This window comes from Plutella xylostella, chromosome 29 (assembly GCF_932276165.1).
Source record: "Plutella xylostella chromosome 29, ilPluXylo3.1, whole genome shotgun sequence".
NCBI classification, from domain to species: domain Eukaryota; kingdom Metazoa; phylum Arthropoda; class Insecta; order Lepidoptera; family Plutellidae; genus Plutella; species Plutella xylostella.
In genome coordinates this window covers 3262531-3281922 of record NC_064009.1, presented here as the reverse complement: position 1 = coordinate 3281922, position 19392 = coordinate 3262531, and the positions used below count along the sequence as shown (strand labels likewise).

Sequence of the window (19392 nt, the reverse complement as noted above, 5' to 3'; positions counted from 1 at the left end):
AAAACAGGTTTTCAAAACTATTTAAATTGAACCTTAAATGGATACCCATCACTTAAATTATAAAAACATTGCCCCAAATTATTTAACTTATTTATAAAATATTTAAACTCGAATTTTAAGTTTATTGCATAAATCATAAAAAAGCTAACTGCATAGCCAAACAACATAACTAGTAGCATAATACTTTAGGTACTTATCTAGTTCTATAACCGATACAATGATACATACCATGGTGCTTTCTTTGTACATACACAAGAGTTCTTTTTGACTGCTACCACATCACGCTTGTCTGAGGATACGCACAGTTTATAAAATAGCGTTTTCGTAAAAATGCAATGTAAATATTACTGATTGTTATTTGGTACTTATTTTAGATATTAAAAACCAAGGGCCTTACCACAAAAACTTAGACAGTATTTAACAGATGTTTAGCGCTGTCAAACACCTGCGAAATCTGTCAAATTTCGTTTTAAACACTTGTTAAATAGAGTTTAAAGTTTTTTTGTGGTAGCACAGCAATCGTTTTTTGACAATATTACCAGAAACTAATGGCAAACAAGGAGCCATACCATTGTAGATCCAGTTTAGATCAGAGCACTAAACACGACTTCAGGATTTTGTATTTTGACATGGAACAAATAATAATAAAAATCCCGTAGGTATTCATTCATTTCTATTCTGTATATGTCTATACGAAGTATTTTGTATATGGTATAGTATATGCAAAGTTTCGTCAATTAGGTATACCAAGGTGTGCTTTCGACAGAAGTAATGTGTTCCACAAATATATAGACTAATTTTAATATATACTTACCTACTTATATACTTTTTAAACTTTCCATTCCGAATAGACGAGAATATCTATTTTTACTTACTGCCAGTTTAATCAAACTTTTCTTTTGTCAGTATTAGCCCCTGTTCCACAATGTCTGGTTAGTCGCTACCTGTCGGATAAAATACATGCTGTCACTGTCTAAAAAATAATAACAGAGAGTGACAGCATGTATTTTATCCGTCAGGTAGCCACTAACCAGACATTGTGAAACAGACCCTTAGACACCTACTTACATATTTAATAGGATTTATTATGTCTTACCTAACCCGAAATATATATCAATATAATATATATTTTTTGCTTAGATTAATAACTAATAAGAAATTAAATGTTTATATTATTTAGGACATTGGTTTTGATACACTTCCTGTAAAATGGACCTCGCCATTTGTAAATGTCTTTAAATGTTAAGTTTTAGCTGTATGTTTGATATTAAAAAAGTTTTAGATTAATTTTAGTTTTGCCTAGTGTTTCAACTTTTAGATTTTCTCATGTTTTGTGCTTAATTTGTTAGAAATTTTACCTCTGCTGTAATTTTAAGTTTTAAAGCGGTAGAATTTTCTATAAAATGTTCCATACAAGAAGTATTGTGTATACTGTAAAACAACTGTATATTAGATATAAGATTCTCTGTGTATCTACAAATAAATGTATAGGCAAGTAATTCCTAAATTGCAAAATAAAATGATGATATATTTCAAACGGTTTATTTAAAACTCTACTTACATAATAAGTTTTACATAAGTTCCTTTGTACAGTCTGGAGTAAAGAAACCTGACATTATGACAATTCTGAGAGGGGTAAGTTTTCTATGCCCAAGACTGTACTTCTTTCATGGTAATGTTTGTTATGAAGTCTATTCTTTTATCTCAGATTCTAAATTGGCAAGTGCAAATAACAAGTAGTGAAATATTACCAGATTTTATTAATATTATTGCATTTGTCAATTCAGTATCTGACATACTCGTATAGAAAGACTTTAGATCGTGAACATGGCTAGTTGATGAGTGGTCAGATCTGTTCGCAGCTGTCAATGTACCGCTGGAACACCATTTCCATGTGGTCTGCCTTAGAGGTGGACTGCTCGTGCGACTGATGCTGGTTCTTTCTGCAAAATAAGAAGATTTTCTTTAGTTCTAGTTCGGTGGCCATTAGGTTCCAACTTATCTCTCTTATAATGATTAAACAGAAAGGCTGATGTCAAAGAGCAAAATTTAAAATTCTTGAGGTCAATTCACACTCGAAACATTGCGACGCGCAATAATTTGTCCCTTGTTGAACCGCGCAACACCGACTTTGCGCCAGTGTGAATAGAACCTAAGTAAAACTTACTTGTAATACTCTTCGCATTCTTCCATAGAGAGCTCTCCGCTCACTATCCTCGCTCCGTAGCCGCTGTGGTACGATGAGTATCGTTGCTGGAAATAAAAATATGTACCTATGTATGTACAGTGGCCTGCGCCTAAAAGTATGCAGGCACGGTCCGCACAGTGATGCCATCTAGTAAAAACCTTGTAACTACAACGTATTGGACGTGTGTTTTGATGAGTGCATGTTGTTGTTCTATAAGTAAGAGTGTTTGAGCAGTACGATATTGTTTGTATTCGCTGTTTTTACTACTGTGTATATTAGGTAGTTAATTTCTTACAATTTCGTCATAGTGACTGTGGCGTAGTTGTTAAGGCGTGGCGCGGCGGTGCCGCATGAGTTATTACGAATTTGTTGATACTTACTTCGCATCCTGTTATTGTTTTTTGTGACTTAAAGATCATATGATAGAGGTTTCCTTTACTTTCATTTTTAAATTTTTTAATTCGATTAAGGGTTTGTTAGTATTTAAAAAACTAAATTAAAATTGATTGTTAATCAATAACACACTTGATGGGATCAATAATCAACAATAGTTAGTAGTAGTCAGGTGCAATGTAGCGGACGACTAACTAAAACTTGCTTCTTTTTATTTATTGAGTTGTTCTCATAAGATTGAGGGTATAACTATATAATATATTAAGTATATGTGATCATGACTCCCAAAGTTCTTTGAGACAATACAACACTTGCGTTCCACTCAACGTTTTATAAATCGCTTTGGCTTCTAAATATTACTTATCGGTGCTTACTACTGATATCAAGAATGTTAAAAGGCATTTAAAAATAAAAACCAATAGTTTTACTATTTAGTGGAGGACTTGAACACAGGGACCTCATGCCGCCGCATCAATTCATGAATGCTTAACCACTCGGGACTATCACCGACCATGATAGCGTTCTCGAAATATGCTATCAGTTATTATTACCGCCACCGCCCCGTAACTTATATTTACAAGCTGGTTACTAGATGGCATTACTGTTTCCAATTCGCCTGATTACTTTTAGGCGCAGGCCACCGTACGTTAGTGTAAGTAGACGAGTACTCGAATCGAGACCATAAACAGGCAAACATAGCGTTCCCTCCATCCCTCTGGTCCAACGATCTTGATGATGGTACTGGATGATGAATATGATGATGGCTATCTCACTAGGGGAGGCCTATGTTCAGCAGTGGACGTCCTATGGCTGAGATGTTCATGACTAGCTGGATGGTGAACGCCGAGGATAGAATGTCATGCACCTTGGAAAAGGCCTATGTCCAGCAGTGGACGGTTACGGGCTGATGATGTTTATTCTCTCCTCACCTGCAAATGCTTGCTGAACACCTGCTCATTGCCAACACCACACGCCACCCTCAACGCGCGAGCCCCCGCGTCCACACAGCGTGAGTAGGCACAGACCAGGTCGCGGAGCTCTGTGCCGTCGCGCCGCGGGGTCAGCTTGAGATTGATGCCGGCGGATGGGCAGGCACCCTGGGCGGGGAAATAAGTTGGAAATTATTACATAGGACGAAGTATATGGTAGTATAAAGAGTATAACGTTTAACGCTTCATTAAAAGACTTATCAAATGGCCAACCTTCAGTAGTGGAGAGGCACTAGAAGAAGAATAATCAAATGATTCATAAGCCTATGAACTGTTAGACTTAGCCTAAATAACTAGTTAGGTTGAGTATTTAGGTAAAACCAGTATAACACTTATAAATGCGAAGGGGTTTAATGGGAAACTGCACATAAATAATAGAATATGTTACCTGATCAATGATGCATTTCATCATGAGAGTGAGACGTCTACTGTCGTACTGGTTCCATTCGTCGGATAGAAATACGCCTCCTAACATATTGTAGCTGGGAAAACAAAATAAATTATAAAAAAGCAACAAATAATTAAGTATCCAAAAGGTTTCCTACGATAACAAGTATAGATAAACAAGCAATTTTGAAATGACAGTCGTTCCATAAGGGGAGTATGAGAATGAAACACATCATGAGTCCGTCCGCCATTTTCATTTTGTTTCTTTATCAGCTGGAGTCATAGCTGGAGTTATACTTTTTTCAAGCTTATAAAATAAAATTGGTACTTAAATGAAAATCACTTAGGTACTTATACTTAAATATCAAACAAATAAGTAAGGTACCCAAAACAAAGTACAACCATATACTTACACATTGGCCATAAACATGTGGTGTCCGGGCGGCGCGCACACTTTGTAAAACCGCTCCAAATTATAATTCTTCAGGAAGAACAGACAACTCGTCACATCCCACATGTACCTATGTATCCTCTCTTCCTCCCTGAAACTCCTATCATACTCCTGATTACCACTACCATAAGAGCTTCTATAATACGGCATAATTAGCATTTGACATCTGTACGCTAATCGTTCTTTGTAATCGGCGGTGATTTTGAGTAGTTTGGAGAACAGTTTGATTTCCCGTGCGATGTCGGATTGGAAGAGAGACTCGTAGCCCTCCCTGTGCGGCCAGAGAAGGAAACACTCGCAGTTGAGACGCTGAGATATCTCGAGGCATTTCTTGATTTGCGACGCGGCGTGGGCGAATGTAATCGCGTCGTTGCTTGTCATGGCGCCTGATGCGAATCTGGAAAAACCGTAAGTGATAAGTATATCGAAAAAGTTTTGAGGATTTGCAACCCCCTACACAATGAATGTAAAACAGAATCTTCACTACAAAGAGCATGAGCATAAAAATTATGAACGATCAAGTCAGGTGAAGCACTTGTCATTACCTGTTTCCTCGTTTTTCTCGAAAACCGTAAGAGATATCGAAAACTAATGAAAATTCGGTACCCCCTACGAGGATACACCCCCGCAATGGGGGATTTTCTACACGTTGGACCCATGTAAAAATGGCTAAGTCATAATCTAAACAACCAAAAGTATCATTTTAAAAAAAACATTAATAAAGATTGGTTTCTTTTGGATCAATGCAATAGCCATCATTTCCTCGTTTTTCTCGAAAACCGTAAGAGATATCGAAAAACTAATGAAAATTCGGTACCCCCTACGAGGATACACCCCCGCAATGGGGGATTCTCTACACGTTGGACCCATGTAAAAACGGTCAAGTCAGAATCTACTCAACGAAGAGTATAATTATTAAAAAATCATGAATGAAAATTGGTTTCTTTTTGGATCAATGCACTAGCCATCATTTCCTCGTTTTCTCGCAAGTGCTTTCAAAAAGAAACACATTTCGTTCAGCTAGTAGAGAGTACTTACCATCGTCAGCTGCAATGCGGACTCTACTCGTAGATATCATTTTTTCGCTCACCTAGCATGAGAGTGCAAGTCCGGCGCTATCCACAACAGCTTCACGTGGGTCCTCTGAACATGCTCCTGAATAAACTCCGTCACATCTTCCCAGTTATTCTTATACTCTTCCCAACTATCGGCCGGCGGGACTAGGTCGCTGTCGAATGCGGTGAAGTATTTCACGCCCAGCTTCGAACAGAAGTCGAAGCAGGCCTTGATGCAGCGCTTGTAGCTGTCCAGTGAAGACGTGTGGTCGTCCCACGCCCGCTGGTACGTGGGACGCCCATGCTTGTCGGAACCTGGGGGTTTAATAGTGGAGTTCGTTTGTAAAGGACCTTTGATTCACATAGTCTGCGCCTGCATAGTAATTTTCTGTTTTAAATAGGTAAGTAATAAAAATATAATCTTATACAACTTAGGTGGCAAAATTATAGCCTGATGATGATGATGAAATGGTTATCATACAACAAAAACAGAACAGATATTAGAAACTTCTATCGATCAGGAGGACCTTATGTAGGTTTTTCAAAACGATCGAGCAATGACGGAGCTAGTGCAGCGTGAGTACCGCTAGGTGGCAATATGAAAATCGATCGAACCAACGAGAGCTGTCACTTAATACAACGAGTGCATTATTAACCCATAGAACAATGCGGACTCGGGACATTAACCGTACGGATTGCGTGACAATTCATGTTCGTTAGTTCGTCGATTTATAGAGCGATACCCCTGGTTTTAGTACTTATAGTAAGGTATGTGCTTAATATCCTTTAACATAAATACTAACCATTATTCCTAAACTCAGTCAGCGACACAGAGTATTTGAGCCACTCCTCCATGGCGCGTCCGTTGACCCTCTCCCCGGCGTGGTAGTGTCGGTAGCCGGCCTCTTGTGGGCCCGCCATGTTGTTGTACTCTACCTTGTCTATGCCTGCCGACGGGATATTTTAAGGATATATAACTCTTATCTTATACCATATAAACTATCTGATAATCGCGAGATTATATTTATTGCTCTAGTACGGGATTTGCAATTTACAAAAGTTAAAAAAGTTTTGTTTTCTTCTGTCATCTGCACACATTATCTGTAAAAAGTTGCATGATAATTTCTGCTAAAGCGCCACTTTGTATGCGAGAAAAAGACAACTTTTATAGTAATCGACAAACTATCAAACCTGTACTAGACGTACAGAAAGGAAGAACATTGCGGTATAGAGATAACTTTCGCGAGTCCACTATAGCTCAATACTAGTAAATATTATTCTTACCTTGAAAGTAATCAGTGTTTTCCGTCGCCTTCACATCCTTAACTCTCTGTCGCTTGGGTCCCGGCTGAGCGTATGTGGACGCCATTTTTTATTAATTTTCAAAATAAAAATACCAATTGTTTTCACACAACTCCCCGCCTAAACGTTTGATGACAGACAAACAGACCAGACGGCCTCACATTGTTATATAACAATTTGTATGAAAAGACTCACCCAACCATAATATAGGACATTGAGCTATTGTTTTTCGTAACATGATATTTGAATCTGGACTCCGTTATTTGCAAAGGAATTTGTATCTTATTACCTACGTAAAAGAACTGAATGTAAATACTAGATTAAATTGTAGATTTAAAAGTTTTCGAAGCAAAGCAACACCTTTTTGTTTACAAAGTTGCAACTCTATTTTCGGTCTTTACCATATCCTATATCACATCTATTTGAGACAAATAAAACAACCAACTTGTTTAAAAACTATATTAAAACAGAATCACTATGCTTCTAGCATTAAGTCCACCTCATTGTACATATTTACTTCTGTATATTGTGCAATAAAAGTATAAATAAAAAATAAATAAATCACTATAACAACACCCAAATCAACCTTAAGAATAGCACGAACGCCAACACAAATACCGACATGGGTACTTTAGATACCGCATTATTGCTCTTCTCTTCATATAAACCGGAAACTGCCCCTTTCTTCAGCGGTTCAGTTAAACCGGGCATCTTTGGCTTGTCTATGGGTTCTCCCATCATAGAGAATTTCGAGGCACTTGTGATCTTAACCGTGAGCATTTTTCCCATATATCTCTCTTCTTTCGGCACCAACACTTGTTCGTAGAACTCGTTGTGTCCGACGAAGTACTTCTTATCGTGGGATATGTCTGTGACGAGCACTTCTTGTGTTTCGCCGACCTTGTGCCCGTACGGCTCGTATGAACGGAACAACTCTGACAGCTCTTTCGTGCGCTTTTTCACCTCCTGCCCGGGCACCTGGTGAGGAGAAAATATATCTTGAGATACGCATATCATAAGTCATACCTACATAACGTTACAGGATTTATAAATAGTCACATATTCTACAAATATCTACTACGGGCGGGGATCGAACCCGGGACTTTCGGTATGGCAGTCGGGGTCACTAACCAATACACGATCCGGTAGTCTAGAATAAAGACCCAACAGTAAATTATTCTTCTTCTTAGTAAATGGGTATAGCTTAAGGTTTGTCACCGAGGTGAAAGGAATGCCAAGTCAGATTAGCGTCTGTTGCTGACGAAGATGCGCCATAACACCCGGGCAGGTTTCATTCGTATACCCGGTGCACCTGAACAGTAACAAATGGGTTAGCCGACTCAACCAACGTATATATCATATTAGCGACCGGCATGCCATTCCAACACACTATACTACTATCCCAACGGGAATAGTTACCGCTTTTTCAGCACATAAAATATAACTAACCTTAGTCATACTAGCAGCGGGGGTCCCAGGTCGCGCGAAGAACTGGTTGATAAACAGGCTCGGGAACCGGTACTGGCGGCACAGAGACACGGCCAGCTCGTGGTCCGCCGCCGTCTCCGTGGGGAAGCCGCAGATTATGTCCGTGGCTATTGTGATGCCGTGGACCCTGGCTTACTGCCATTTTCCAATAACTCTAGCGATGACTTTTAGTTTCTTTTACAGTGCGACAAACTTATCTGTTCCGGTGACAGTTAACTAAATGGGTCCATATCTCATTATTTACTAATAAATTATATATAGATATAGATTAGACGGGTTTATTAAAACCGCAATGGTAAATTACCATTACGGGAAAACTTAACATATTAAAGAATGAAGAAATATTAGACATTTACGTGAGCTCTCACCGGATCAGATAAGTTTGTGGTACTGTATACTATTTTGACACATAGTTACAACAGTTATCCGTAGGTAGAGTTATTGAAACTGGCAGTTAATTAAATTATCTACTAACCTTAGTGATATTATATAGCAGCAGGAGTGCCTTGCAAAGAGCTGGTTGATAAAGAGGCTTGGACTTTCTGGTTTCGGCTTATTATACCACTTTAGTAACCACCTGTATATGTATACAGTAACCCCATTGGTTATCGGTTCTACGATAGATGTTTACTAATCTTAGTCATATTAGCGGCTGGGGTCCCAGGGCGCGCGAAGAACTGGTTGATAAACAGGCTCGGGAACCGGTACTGGCGACACAGAGACACGGTCAACTCGTGGTCCGCCGCCGTCTCCGTGGGGAAGCCGCAGATTATGTCCGTCGCTATTGTGATGCCGGGGACCCTGGCATAGGCTTACTGCCATTTTCCAATAACTCTAGCGATGACTTTTAGTTTCTTTTTTACTACTTTTGACACATAGTTACAACAGTTATCCGTAGGTAGAGTTATTGAGACTGGCAGTTAATATACCACTTTAACAACACACCTGTATATGTTTACTACTCCATCGAGAATAGCTGTTGCTTTTTCAGAACATACTTAGTATATTTACTAACCTTAGAAATATTAGCGGCCGGCGGCGTGCAACTTCAGCAACACGCCCTGTGTATGTATACTACCCCAACGAGAATATATCGGCACATAATGATGATATTTATTTACTAACCGTCAGCGGCACTCTGCCGCTGGTTTCGACATACTGACACACCCTATATAATGTATAATACCCCATCAGTTATCGGTTTTTCCATAGGTAGATGCTTACTAACCTTAGTCATATTAGCGGCTGGGGTCCCGGGCCTTGCGAAGAACTGGTTAATAAACAGGCTCGGGAACCGGTACTGGCGACACAGAGACACGGTCAGCTCGTGGTCCGCCGCCGTCTCCGTGGGGAAGCCGCAGATTATGTCTGTGGCTATTGTAATGCCGGGGACCCTAGTATCGGCTTACTCTAGCACTTTAGCAACCCTGTCACACCCCACTTTAGTCACCCTGTATATTTATACTACCCCAACGGGAATAGATACCGCTTTTTCCGCGCAAATTATTATGATATCTGCTAACCTTAGTCATATTAGCAGCAGGCGTACCGTGCTAATAACAGGTTGATGAAGAGGCTTGGGCTCTCTGGTATATACCACTTTAGCAAACACGTTATGCTATCGATTTTTCAGCACATAACATATTATATAAACTAACCTTAGTCATATTAGCGGCTGGGGTGCCGGGCCGCGCGAAGAACTGGTTGATAAACAGGCTCGGGAACCGGTACTGGCGACACAGAGACACGGTCAGCTCGTGGTCCGCCGCCGTCTCCGTGGGGAAGCCGCAGATTATGTCTGTGGCTATTGTGATGCCGGGGACCCTGATTCCGCCTTAGTATAACACTTTAGCAAAAAGACCCTGTTGAATACTACCCCAACGGGAATAGCTGTCCCTTTTCGTCGCTTATCGTTACACAATGTCTAGATAGTGGCTACCTGAAAGATAAAAGACTGTCACTTTTTGTAATTATGTTTTAGACATCATGTCTTTTATCCCACAGGTAGTCTTTATCCAGACATTGTGAAACCGGCGCTAACTAACCTCATATTAGCAGCTGGGGTGTCGGGCATTCTGGTTTCGGCTTAGTATACCACTTTAGCAACATACTATACTATCCCAACGGCAATAGCTATCGCTTTTTCAGCACATAAAATTTATTAACATTTACTAACCTTAGTCATATTAGCAGCCGGGGTCCCAGGGCGCGCGAAGAACTGGTTGATAAATAGGCTCGGGAACCGGTACTGGCGACACAGAGACACCGTCAACTCGTGGTCCGCCGCCGTCTCCGTGGGGAAGCCGCAGATTATGTCCGTGGCTATTGTGATGCCGGGGACCCTGGTGGGAGAAGTTAGGGTTAGCTCTTGTAATGTATAGCCTTTTTGCAACACCCTGTAGTTCCTAGATGGTGTTGCAAAAAGGGTATGCTAAGCTGAAACCTACGTGTGCAGCATGTTATATCTAAGCCCGAAAATTAAATCAGAATGTCAAAATTCGTGAAAATAATATTTCATTTTCCATAGAAACTTTTTTGGTCACGTGACTTTTTACTATGGAGAATATTTTTTTGACATTCTGATTTAATTTTTGCAACACCCATGTATCATCATCATCATCATCTTAGCCATAGAACATCCACTGCTGAACATAGGTTTCCCCCAATGTTTTCCACCTTGTCTGATCGGAGGCGGCCCGCATCCATCGCTTCCCCGCGCACTTGACTATATCGTCCGTCCATCTCGCGGGGGGCCGCCCAACGCTGCGCTCGCCGGTACGTGGTCTCCACTCGAGACCTCTTCTGATCTACTGACCATCGTTCGAACTAATTACTAATACTCTAAATAACAGTATTACTAATATTCTAAAGGCGAAAGTTGTATGTATGTGTGTGTATGTTTGTTATTTCTTCACGTCAAAACGGCTGAACCCATTCAAATGAAATTTCGTATAGAGTTGGCTGACACCCTAAATTAACGGGTCCAGCCAGACTCGTCCCATTCCACACTGGACCCGGCCACACTCGACCCGAATTTCATAATTTCGATAAGGTTCATTTTTGTTTCTATTTTTTTTCTTATCGCAAAGTACAGTCGACAGAAAATGTTTATGGATTTCTTAATTGATTGCATATAAAGTGATTATCACTTAAATTATGAAATATGTTGACTAAACTAGCCTGTTTGACCTCAGTAACAGAGAGAGGTAGTTTACCCTTCTCATTGTTTTAGCCTGAAATAAACGGGTTATCGATAACAATGGTCAAGATTTGGATGGCCTGCATCCATTATCTCTTTCGCGCACTTACTTGGATTGTAATTTATGCATTTGATAAGCAAGGGCTACTGCGAAGTAATTATAATTTTATAAACAGCAAACGGATTTTATAAAAAGGATTTTATACATATTTCATTGTAAAGATATTTTGTGTAACTGTGATTTTAGCACACAAAATTATTAATAGTTACTTATTTTGTTAATATTTATTATTACTTATTACGTTTATAATTCAAAACATGTGTTACCTACTAATAATGTTTATAGAAAATGATAAATAAATGATTAAAAGTACAAATTATTACTTTTGTTTGAATTAATCAGCACATAAAACACCTAACTATAATTTCAGTAAAAAAACTCTTGTGGCTGACAGTACATTTCATACATTTCAACAAAAGTACCTAGACCTTATCGTATTTTAGAAATTCGGGTCGAGTGTGGCCGGGTCGAGTGTGGAATGGGACGAGTCTGGCTGGACCCTAACCAACACATAGGCTACTTTTCATCCCGGAAATCCCACGGGAAACCTTTTTCCTCACGTAGCTCGCGGGAACAGCTAGTTAGTTAACAGTATCAACTTAATACATACTCTTTCCTCAAGTAGTCGACGACGTGCTCGAAGTCCTTCCTCGTGTACTCCCGCTTCATGTCCGCCAGCACCTGGTCGCTGCCCGACTGCACCGGCACGTGCAGGAACCTGCGGGGGGGAGGGAGGGGGTGTTATATAGTAGATAGGTGGTAAGACTGCAATGACGTACTTTATTTAGCATTTGGGGACAAACACAAGACTTTAGAGCGGTTTCAGTAACTCAATGCTTCAGCGTCATCGTCAGTCGCTGACTGTGCAGAGTGCGCCGGACGTATTAAGGCATAGTTGAGAGTCTCAACTCTCACCTCTCTCTCAAGTTGAGACGTCAATCGGTGAGGCTCATACACAATAGTGACAAAGTGGTAAATAGAAAGCAAAATCATACAAAGATCACTGTCTTCAGAACCGCTCTACTGAGAAGGGCACCTAATTGCGGCTAGGATACATTCCGAATTCCTTCTTATTATTCATTCATAGCTGCAAAATGCGGCGATATCCGCCATTTTATACAGCTCCATTAAAACAGGTACTAACTTGTAGACCCGGCTGTGCCTCATGATGCCGGCGCCCCGGGGAGGTGCTCCAGCATGTAGGGCGGGTTGGTCATGCCGAGCCGCAGCCGGCAGCCCGCGGGGATCACTGCCACTAGCTGCTCCAGCAGCCATAGTAGCACGAGGGAGCTAGTGTCTTGACCAATGACGAAGAAAACACTTTTTAGGGCGCGAGGGAGCTATTAGCAATCTTGTGTCTAGCTTGACCAATACGCTTGACAGTTTTTAGAACCCCTTCGGGTGGTGTGCTAAACCGCGCGACGCTATTGGTGCGTTTTATGCCGCTCGGCCGCTATTCGTCTATTGTCGTAAGCGCTCCGAATCGTCTCTTACCATTCGTTTGTTTTCTCAACCCTAATCCTGCTTTGGGGCTTTTTTACCGACGCACTAAGAAGAATCGTTCATAAATGCAACATGATTACGCTATTATAATCAAGTTACATAGTAACTACTACTCGTTTGTTACAGCAGAACTATACTAACTTGTGACACTATTTTGATGAAGAGACATAGTGTAACTATGCACGTTTACATGTGTATTGCACGTTTTTATATAACAGCTCAACTATACTAACTTGTAGACCCGGCTGTGCCTCATGATGCCGGCGCCCCGGGGCAGGTGCTCCAGCATGTAGGGCGGGTTGGTCATGCCGAGCCGCAGCCGGCAGCCCGCGGGGATCACTGCCACTAGCTGCTCCAGCAGTCATAGTAGCACGAGGGAGCTAGTGTCTTGACCAATGACGAAGAAGACACTTAAGGGCACGGAGCGTGTGGTTAAACCGCGCGACGCTATTTATTTATTACAGCTAAGCCAATTCGATTGGTATTGATGCACTCATGACACACGACGCTATTGGTGTGCTCTATGGAGTCATTGTAGAATGACGGAGCTAGTAGCAATCTTGTGTCTTGACCAATGACGGAGAAGACACTTTTTAGGCCGCGGTGCGGGTGGTTAAACCGCGATTGGTATGCTCTATGGATTCATTGTAGAATGACGGAGCTAGTAGCAATCTTGTGTCTTGACCAATGACGAAGAAGACACTTTTTAGTGCGCGGTGCGGGTGTTTAACCGCGCGACGCTATTGGTGCGTTTTATTTATGCCGCTTGGTCGCTATTCGTCTATTATCGAAAGGACGCGCTCTGAATCGTCTCTTACCATCCGTTCGTTTTCACAACCGTAATCTTGTTTTGGTGTTTTTCACCGACGCACTAGGAAGCTTCGTCCATAAATGCAACATGATAGGACGCTATTTTGATCCCGTTACACGGTTCTAGTGTATAACTCGTTTGTAACAGTTGAACTATACTAACTCGGCTATGCTATAGTCGTCTATAAATGCAGCATGGTTCTAGAGTATGGCTCATTTGTAACATCAGAATGATACTAACTTGTAGACCCGGCTGTGCCTCATGATGCCGGCGCCCCGGGGCAGGTGCTCCAGCATGTAGGGCGGGTTGGTCATGCCGAGCCGCAGCCGGCAGCCCGCGGGGATCACTGCCACTAGCTGCTCCAGCAGTCATAGTTGCGCGAGGGAGCTAGTGTCTTGACCAATGACGAAGAAAACTCTTTTAGGGCGCGAGGGAGCTATTAGCAATCATGTGTCTAACTTGACCAATACGCTTGACAGATTTTAGATCCCCTTCGGGTGATGTGTTAAACCGCGCGACGCCATTGTTGCGGATTATGCCGCTCGGCCGCTACTCGTCTATTGTCGTAAGCATTCCGAATCGTCTCTTACCATTAGTTCGTTTTCACAACCCTAATCCTACTTTGGTGTTTTTCTTCCATAAACGAAACATGATAGGACACTATTAAGACCAATCTACATGGTAACTAGAACTTGTTTGTAACAGCAGAATGATACTAACTTGTAGACCCGGCTGTGCCTCATGATCCCGGCGACCCGGGGCAGGTGCTCCAGCATGTAGGGCGGGTTGGTCATGCCGAGCCGCAGCCGGCAGCCCGCGGGGATCACTGCTACCAGCTGGTCTAACAGCTCGGGGAGAGAGGTGCCAATGTCGCGGCCGTATGTGCCTGGAATTAGAGGGTTTTTGTGAGTTGTTGATTGGTTAATATGTAGTACTTCTACATTGCTTCTCATTTTGTTTAAAAGACAAAAATTTGCCATTTCTTATTGAAAAACTTTTAAATGTTGAAAAAACTAATAATTCAGGTTTCTTATACAGCATACAAAATGTAACATTTAAAAGAATGCTGATACTTTCATCATCCTTGCCAACTAATACAACAATACTAAAATTAATAACTCACCAGTATCCTCACTAGTCAACCAGATCTCACACACGCCCTCCTTGAACGACTGTCTCGCTCGCTCCACGATCTCTTCAGTCGGGTAGCTCCCTAACTCCCCCCTCGCATGCTTTGTCTTACAGTATGTGCACTGATTCAGGCACCCCGTGTTGATAGCTATGATCTCTATGAGAGGATTCTTGCGCACTTTGGGTAGTTGTAAAGAGGCACCACCTGCTTTCTTGCCGTCGTTTGTTTTCTTCTGCCCGAACAGGCGGACGGTGTGGCCTGGGGATGGAAATGTTAAAAACTTTTAATACGAATTCCAAGTAATGAATTCATTTTCAAGTTTTCTTAACTTGTTTCCATTGAAACAGGCATGTGTCATTGCACTCCCATGGCTTGTTACATTGCAAAGGCGTGGAGACAATACTAGGTTCTAGTTTTAAGTTACCTATTTTGTCTACTGGCTTTCTTGCGTGACCTTGGGTGGCTTAACACTGTTACTGTGCTTTTGTTTCAGCAACTAAACTCACCCTTCAGAGTCTCCTCAACAATCTCCACAATCCTGTCAATTTGGTGCACTCCGACAATGCTGAGCCCGGCGAGGTAGCCGGCGCGCGGGGCTCCCTGCGGTACGCACCCTGCCACCACCACATGGATGCCGCGGGCTTGACCCAGCTCTATCTCATTCCTGGAATTATTATAATTATTTAGGAATTTAATGATTATTTATTGTGTGGTAGGCTTTGCCAAGGTGTAGGAAACAAGCTTGCACAGTATATAAGCATAGGTCCACACTGATATTTAGCTTAGTAGGTAATGTAAGATATTGATTAATGGAATAAGGCTATGGTCAAGTAGAAATTTCCTAAATTATTTTTAGTATTTGAAGGTCTAGGAGACAAGCATGCATGACATAGGGCACCAGTAATCTTTAGCTTGGTATATCATGTAAAATATTGATCAATGGAATAAGGCTTTCTTTTATACTTAGGTAAAAGTTGAATGTTAATTTATATTTTTTACTGAATAAAGAGATAATTAATTAGGTAAAAGTAAAATTGTAAAAGGTTTATTTCATCTATACACTTTTCATATGAGTAGTATAAAGCAGTGGATGTATAGGCCTGATTAACTATCAACAAACACTATGAAGTCAGTAAAAACGTAAAACTCCAAAAATTAAACCTGAAGTGCTCTTCAGCGGGATTCTTCACAGTGCAAGAGTTGAGCAGCCAGAGCTGGGCGCTCCACTTGTCGTCGGTCAGCTGGTAGCCCTGCGCCGCCAGCAGCCCCGCCATGTACTCCGAGTCCGAGTTGTTGTGCGCGCAGCCCCATGTCTTTACGTAGATGGTTTGAGTTCCTACGGTAGTTGTGGAAAATGTTTAATGTTGTGTATTGAGTTAAACCTGCTGTGGGACCGTAGGTTTTAACTATAATTAAATTAAATGCGGTATCTAGTATCTTATATTACGGTATTAGAAGTCTTCAGTAGGTATACCTTGAATAATATTATTTGAATAACAATAAAGTTATAGGTTATATTACCTGGCACAACACTTTGTAAAATCACTTTTTCCACCGGTTCAGACTCCTTCGTATTGTTTTTCCGAGACCGCACGCTAACATTCTTTCTACTGGCATATCTTTCCTTAGGCGTAATATCCTGGGATGAGATTAAATCCTCAATATCGTCAATAATTTCACTGCAAGCACCAGACATTTTCAAAACATGGGGAAAAAAAACATGGGTCCACAGACTATGCTCGATTTAAAACGTAAAATAGGTATTCTGTGTAACATAATGCATTTTCTTCACTCTTGCTTCTCATTGATGTTCCTAGAAAGGTAAATGAAGTGACAAGCAAGCTGCAAGCAAGGAGGATGTTATTATTCTAAGTTATGACACTACCGAAACCGCGAAATAGAAATCAATATGACAGCAAAAGTTTTTGTTTGTTTACCTACGTTTTTGCGCCGGCCTCTTCGCATTACATTTTTCCGAGAAAACTGAGTTTAGAGTATTATGTTCCTTGGTTTTTGTAAAAATAGATAATAATGAACATAACAATAACCACTTTCACGAATCCGTTTTCGTTCTTTTGTACCTCTGAAGCTGAGACTTCGGTTCAGAATGTTGAACTATTCGATGGGGCCGAAGCTGAACATTATAAGCCACACGGTTTCAATGAAGCTTCCAAAGTGTTTCACGGCCAGGTGAGACTTAAACCTAGTTAACTAAACAGTCTAACGTACGGAAATAACTCATTTACTTAATTTTTTTCAAGTATGTGGCTGTAATTTGGAAAGGAAAATGGGTTCGGGGTATTGTGTCGATGGAATCCCAGTTCTTGATTTGGCTGGTGGACTACGGCATATTCCTGCGCGCTGACGACAAGACCGTGTGCATCGACCTGCGGCCAGAGCAAAAAACCATCCCCACAAAGATCTTTGAAGCCAGCGTGCATGGGGTCATGCCTATTGAAAAGGTAGGTAGATTTGATATTTTTTAGTTAAACTTTACAGCTTCCTATAGCTTCAATATGAAAATAGTTTACATGGATATTTTGGGATAAAAAGTACCTATACTATGTCAGTGTCTTGCAGTTATCCATCCTAGGATTCCTAGGACCCAGAGATATACTTTACTGGCAACTGCATTTATTCCTATTGCTATTATGTTTATCTACAGGTTATGACAAGTAAATTTTTTTCATGCTACCTAGTAACAAACCCTACTAGTCAATTTTATCATCACTTAACAAAAGTAGGTTTAAGTAAGTACCTACCCATATATTATCCATTTCACAGGATTCAATTTTACAAACTAGATAAAAATGCATACATGTAATTTAATTGTGTACACATTACTGTGTTTTATAATAAAATTTCTTTTGCTTCTTTGTAGGAAATTACTGATCAGTGTGAATTACTAAACACAATCTCTACTAAGTGGAACCCGGGTGCCAACCTCCGGGCGCAGGAACTGATTAACTCAGCCAAACACACATACTTTGTACCTATTGGTATACTTTCTATGAAAATTAATGATGTGGTATGTTTTAATTGATTTTTCATGCATACTAGCAGCTATCGACAGTTATGCTTTGCCTTATAAGATTTTCCAATGGAATTTACGGAATCAAACTCAAGATGAGTCCACAAAGCCGAAATTAGCTAAATCAATTCAGCCATTCTCGAGTGTTACTGTGACTATTGACCAGCAAAGTAATTTAAATAGTCTTTATTTTTCATTAATAGATATAACATTTTTTAGGTACTTGGTGACCTATATCTTGAAATACCAGAGATTGGAGTGGTCAATCTCATTGATGAACTGAATGTCTGGCCTGTTTTTCTTGAAAAGAATAAAGAAGCCTACATAAAGAGTGAGTATACTTAATTCTTCTACAAGAACTATGAACCATCAACCACCAAATTGTTTTGACTTAATTTAAGTAGTGAACATGGAAACATAAGTTTTGACTTTCACACCATGGGTCAGGCCTATTTCCCAGCAGAATAACTTCTTTTCGTTTTCCAGACCTACCACAATGCTACACGGGCCGCCGCCGGCACCGCGCCTGTACCCTCAAGCCCAACATTCCCGACCTACCCTCAATATCTCCCGCCATCACGTTCGACGAGTACAACGCCATCTGTGAGCAAACGCCGAAGTTCGAAGTAGTTCAGGAACAACTCGATAACGACGGTGGCAGCACTGTGCTTGCACAGAAGCCAAAAGCCCTCACTGCAGAAGAGGTAGAGCAGTACGCTCACATGAACTTCGAGTTGAATGGCAGAGAGTACAATATGCTGAACACTTTGAGGAACAAACTGTTGGACATGAACGACTGTGCGCGGTACTGCGACCATGATCTCAAATCCATGGGAAGAGGCTACAGTAGACATAGGTTTTAAGTAAAGATATTTTTATTTTTGTTTTTGTTTAAGATAGCGTTTTTGCAAAGCTTACTTTATGACTGTTTTTTTTAGTTCCTAGTTTTTTTATACTTATCAGTATTTTGATTTTGTATTACGTTAAGATAAATCTGTGCCAATACTTACATTAAGGATACCAATCAGTATGACTGAATAATTTGATTTTGACTGTTCGTTAATTAAGGGAAAGTAATGATTAGTTTATTGCAAGGGCTATAATTTGATAAAAATATTATTGACTTGTCTCATACCTACTTCGTCTGAAATATTATCTAAGATTGTTTTGTTTTGATTATATATTTTTTTACTTAGATTTTAAGTAACGACTATCAAAAAATTGTAGTCTGTTTGTTAATTACGGGTTTATGTGATTGATGACATATTTGATATAAGTAGTTAGAGTTAACCTTGTTTTTCTCTACATCATAGAACCCTATACCATAGGTATATTAGTCAATGCCCGCAGATTTTGTTAAAATACCTGTAGGTATATTTCTTATACTTTGAAGATAGCGCCA

At 40.5% G+C, this 19392-nt stretch overlaps 3 protein-coding genes across 3 annotated transcripts; 1 reads left to right on the top strand and 2 right to left on the bottom strand.

Moving 5' to 3' along the window:
• Positions 1-1528: 1528 nt before the first annotated feature.
• On the bottom strand, positions 1529-7193 carry LOC105385290 (xylose isomerase). Its single transcript, XM_011555648.3, has 8 exons — positions 6748-7193; positions 6267-6410; positions 5499-5778; positions 4371-4805; positions 3959-4052; positions 3511-3678; positions 2168-2253; positions 1529-1943 (listed from the first exon to the last, which is right to left on the bottom strand). Exons 1-8 carry the CDS (start codon positions 6830-6832, stop codon positions 1847-1849), a joined length of 1389 nt encoding a protein of 462 aa, XP_011553950.3. The 5' UTR covers positions 6833-7193; the 3' UTR covers positions 1529-1846.
• A 131-nt stretch (positions 7194-7324) lies between these two features.
• Positions 7325-16695, bottom strand: LOC105385289 (threonylcarbamoyladenosine tRNA methylthiotransferase). The gene is made up of 8 exons (XM_048631560.1): positions 16481-16695; positions 16121-16295; positions 15466-15623; positions 14951-15217; positions 14548-14713; positions 12124-12231; positions 10430-10595; positions 7325-7743 (listed from the first exon to the last, which is right to left on the bottom strand). Exons 1-8 carry the CDS (start codon positions 16653-16655, stop codon positions 7330-7332), a joined length of 1629 nt encoding a protein of 542 aa, XP_048487517.1. The 5' UTR covers positions 16656-16695; the 3' UTR covers positions 7325-7329.
• A 145-nt stretch (positions 16696-16840) lies between these two features.
• On the top strand, positions 16841-19080 carry LOC105385288. Its single transcript, XM_011555646.3, has 5 exons — positions 16841-17149; positions 17221-17421; positions 17841-17987; positions 18210-18321; positions 18477-19080. The coding sequence occupies exons 1-5, from the start codon at positions 16991-16993 to the stop codon at positions 18851-18853; spliced, it is 996 nt and encodes a 331-aa protein (XP_011553948.3). The 5' UTR covers positions 16841-16990; the 3' UTR covers positions 18854-19080.
• The last annotated feature ends 312 nt before the right edge of the window (positions 19081-19392 follow it).

Excerpts from the sequence above, each read along its gene's own strand:
- LOC105385290 (XM_011555648.3), bottom strand. The coding sequence starts at position 6,832 with ATGGCGTCCACATACGCTCAGCCGGGACCCAAGCGACAGAGAGTTAAG. Across the intron at positions 3,679-3,958 it reads TGAAATGCATCATTGATCAG|GGTGCCTGCCCATCCGCCGG; the intron begins GTAACATATTCT and ends TTCCCCGCCCAG. Across the intron at positions 2,254-3,510 it reads TGTTCAGCAAGCATTTGCAG|CAACGATACTCATCGTACCA; the intron begins GTGAGGAGAGAA and ends TTTTATTTCCAG.
- LOC105385289 (XM_048631560.1), bottom strand. The coding sequence starts at position 16,655 with ATGTCTGGTGCTTGCAGTGAAATTATTGACGATATTGAGGATTTAATC. Across the intron at positions 12,232-14,547 it reads AGGCACAGCCGGGTCTACAA|GTTCCTGCACGTGCCGGTGC; the intron begins GTTAGTATCATT and ends TCCCCCCCGCAG. Across the intron at positions 10,596-12,123 it reads GTCGACTACTTGAGGAAAGA|GGTCCCCGGCATCACAATAG; the intron begins GTATGTATTAAG and ends TTCTCCCACCAG.
- LOC105385288 (XM_011555646.3), top strand. The coding sequence starts at position 16,991 with ATGAACATAACAATAACCACTTTCACGAATCCGTTTTCGTTCTTTTGT. Across the intron at positions 17,150-17,220 it reads CCAAAGTGTTTCACGGCCAG|TATGTGGCTGTAATTTGGAA; the intron begins GTGAGACTTAAA and ends ATTTTTTTCAAG. Across the intron at positions 17,422-17,840 it reads GGGTCATGCCTATTGAAAAG|GAAATTACTGATCAGTGTGA; the intron begins GTAGGTAGATTT and ends GCTTCTTTGTAG.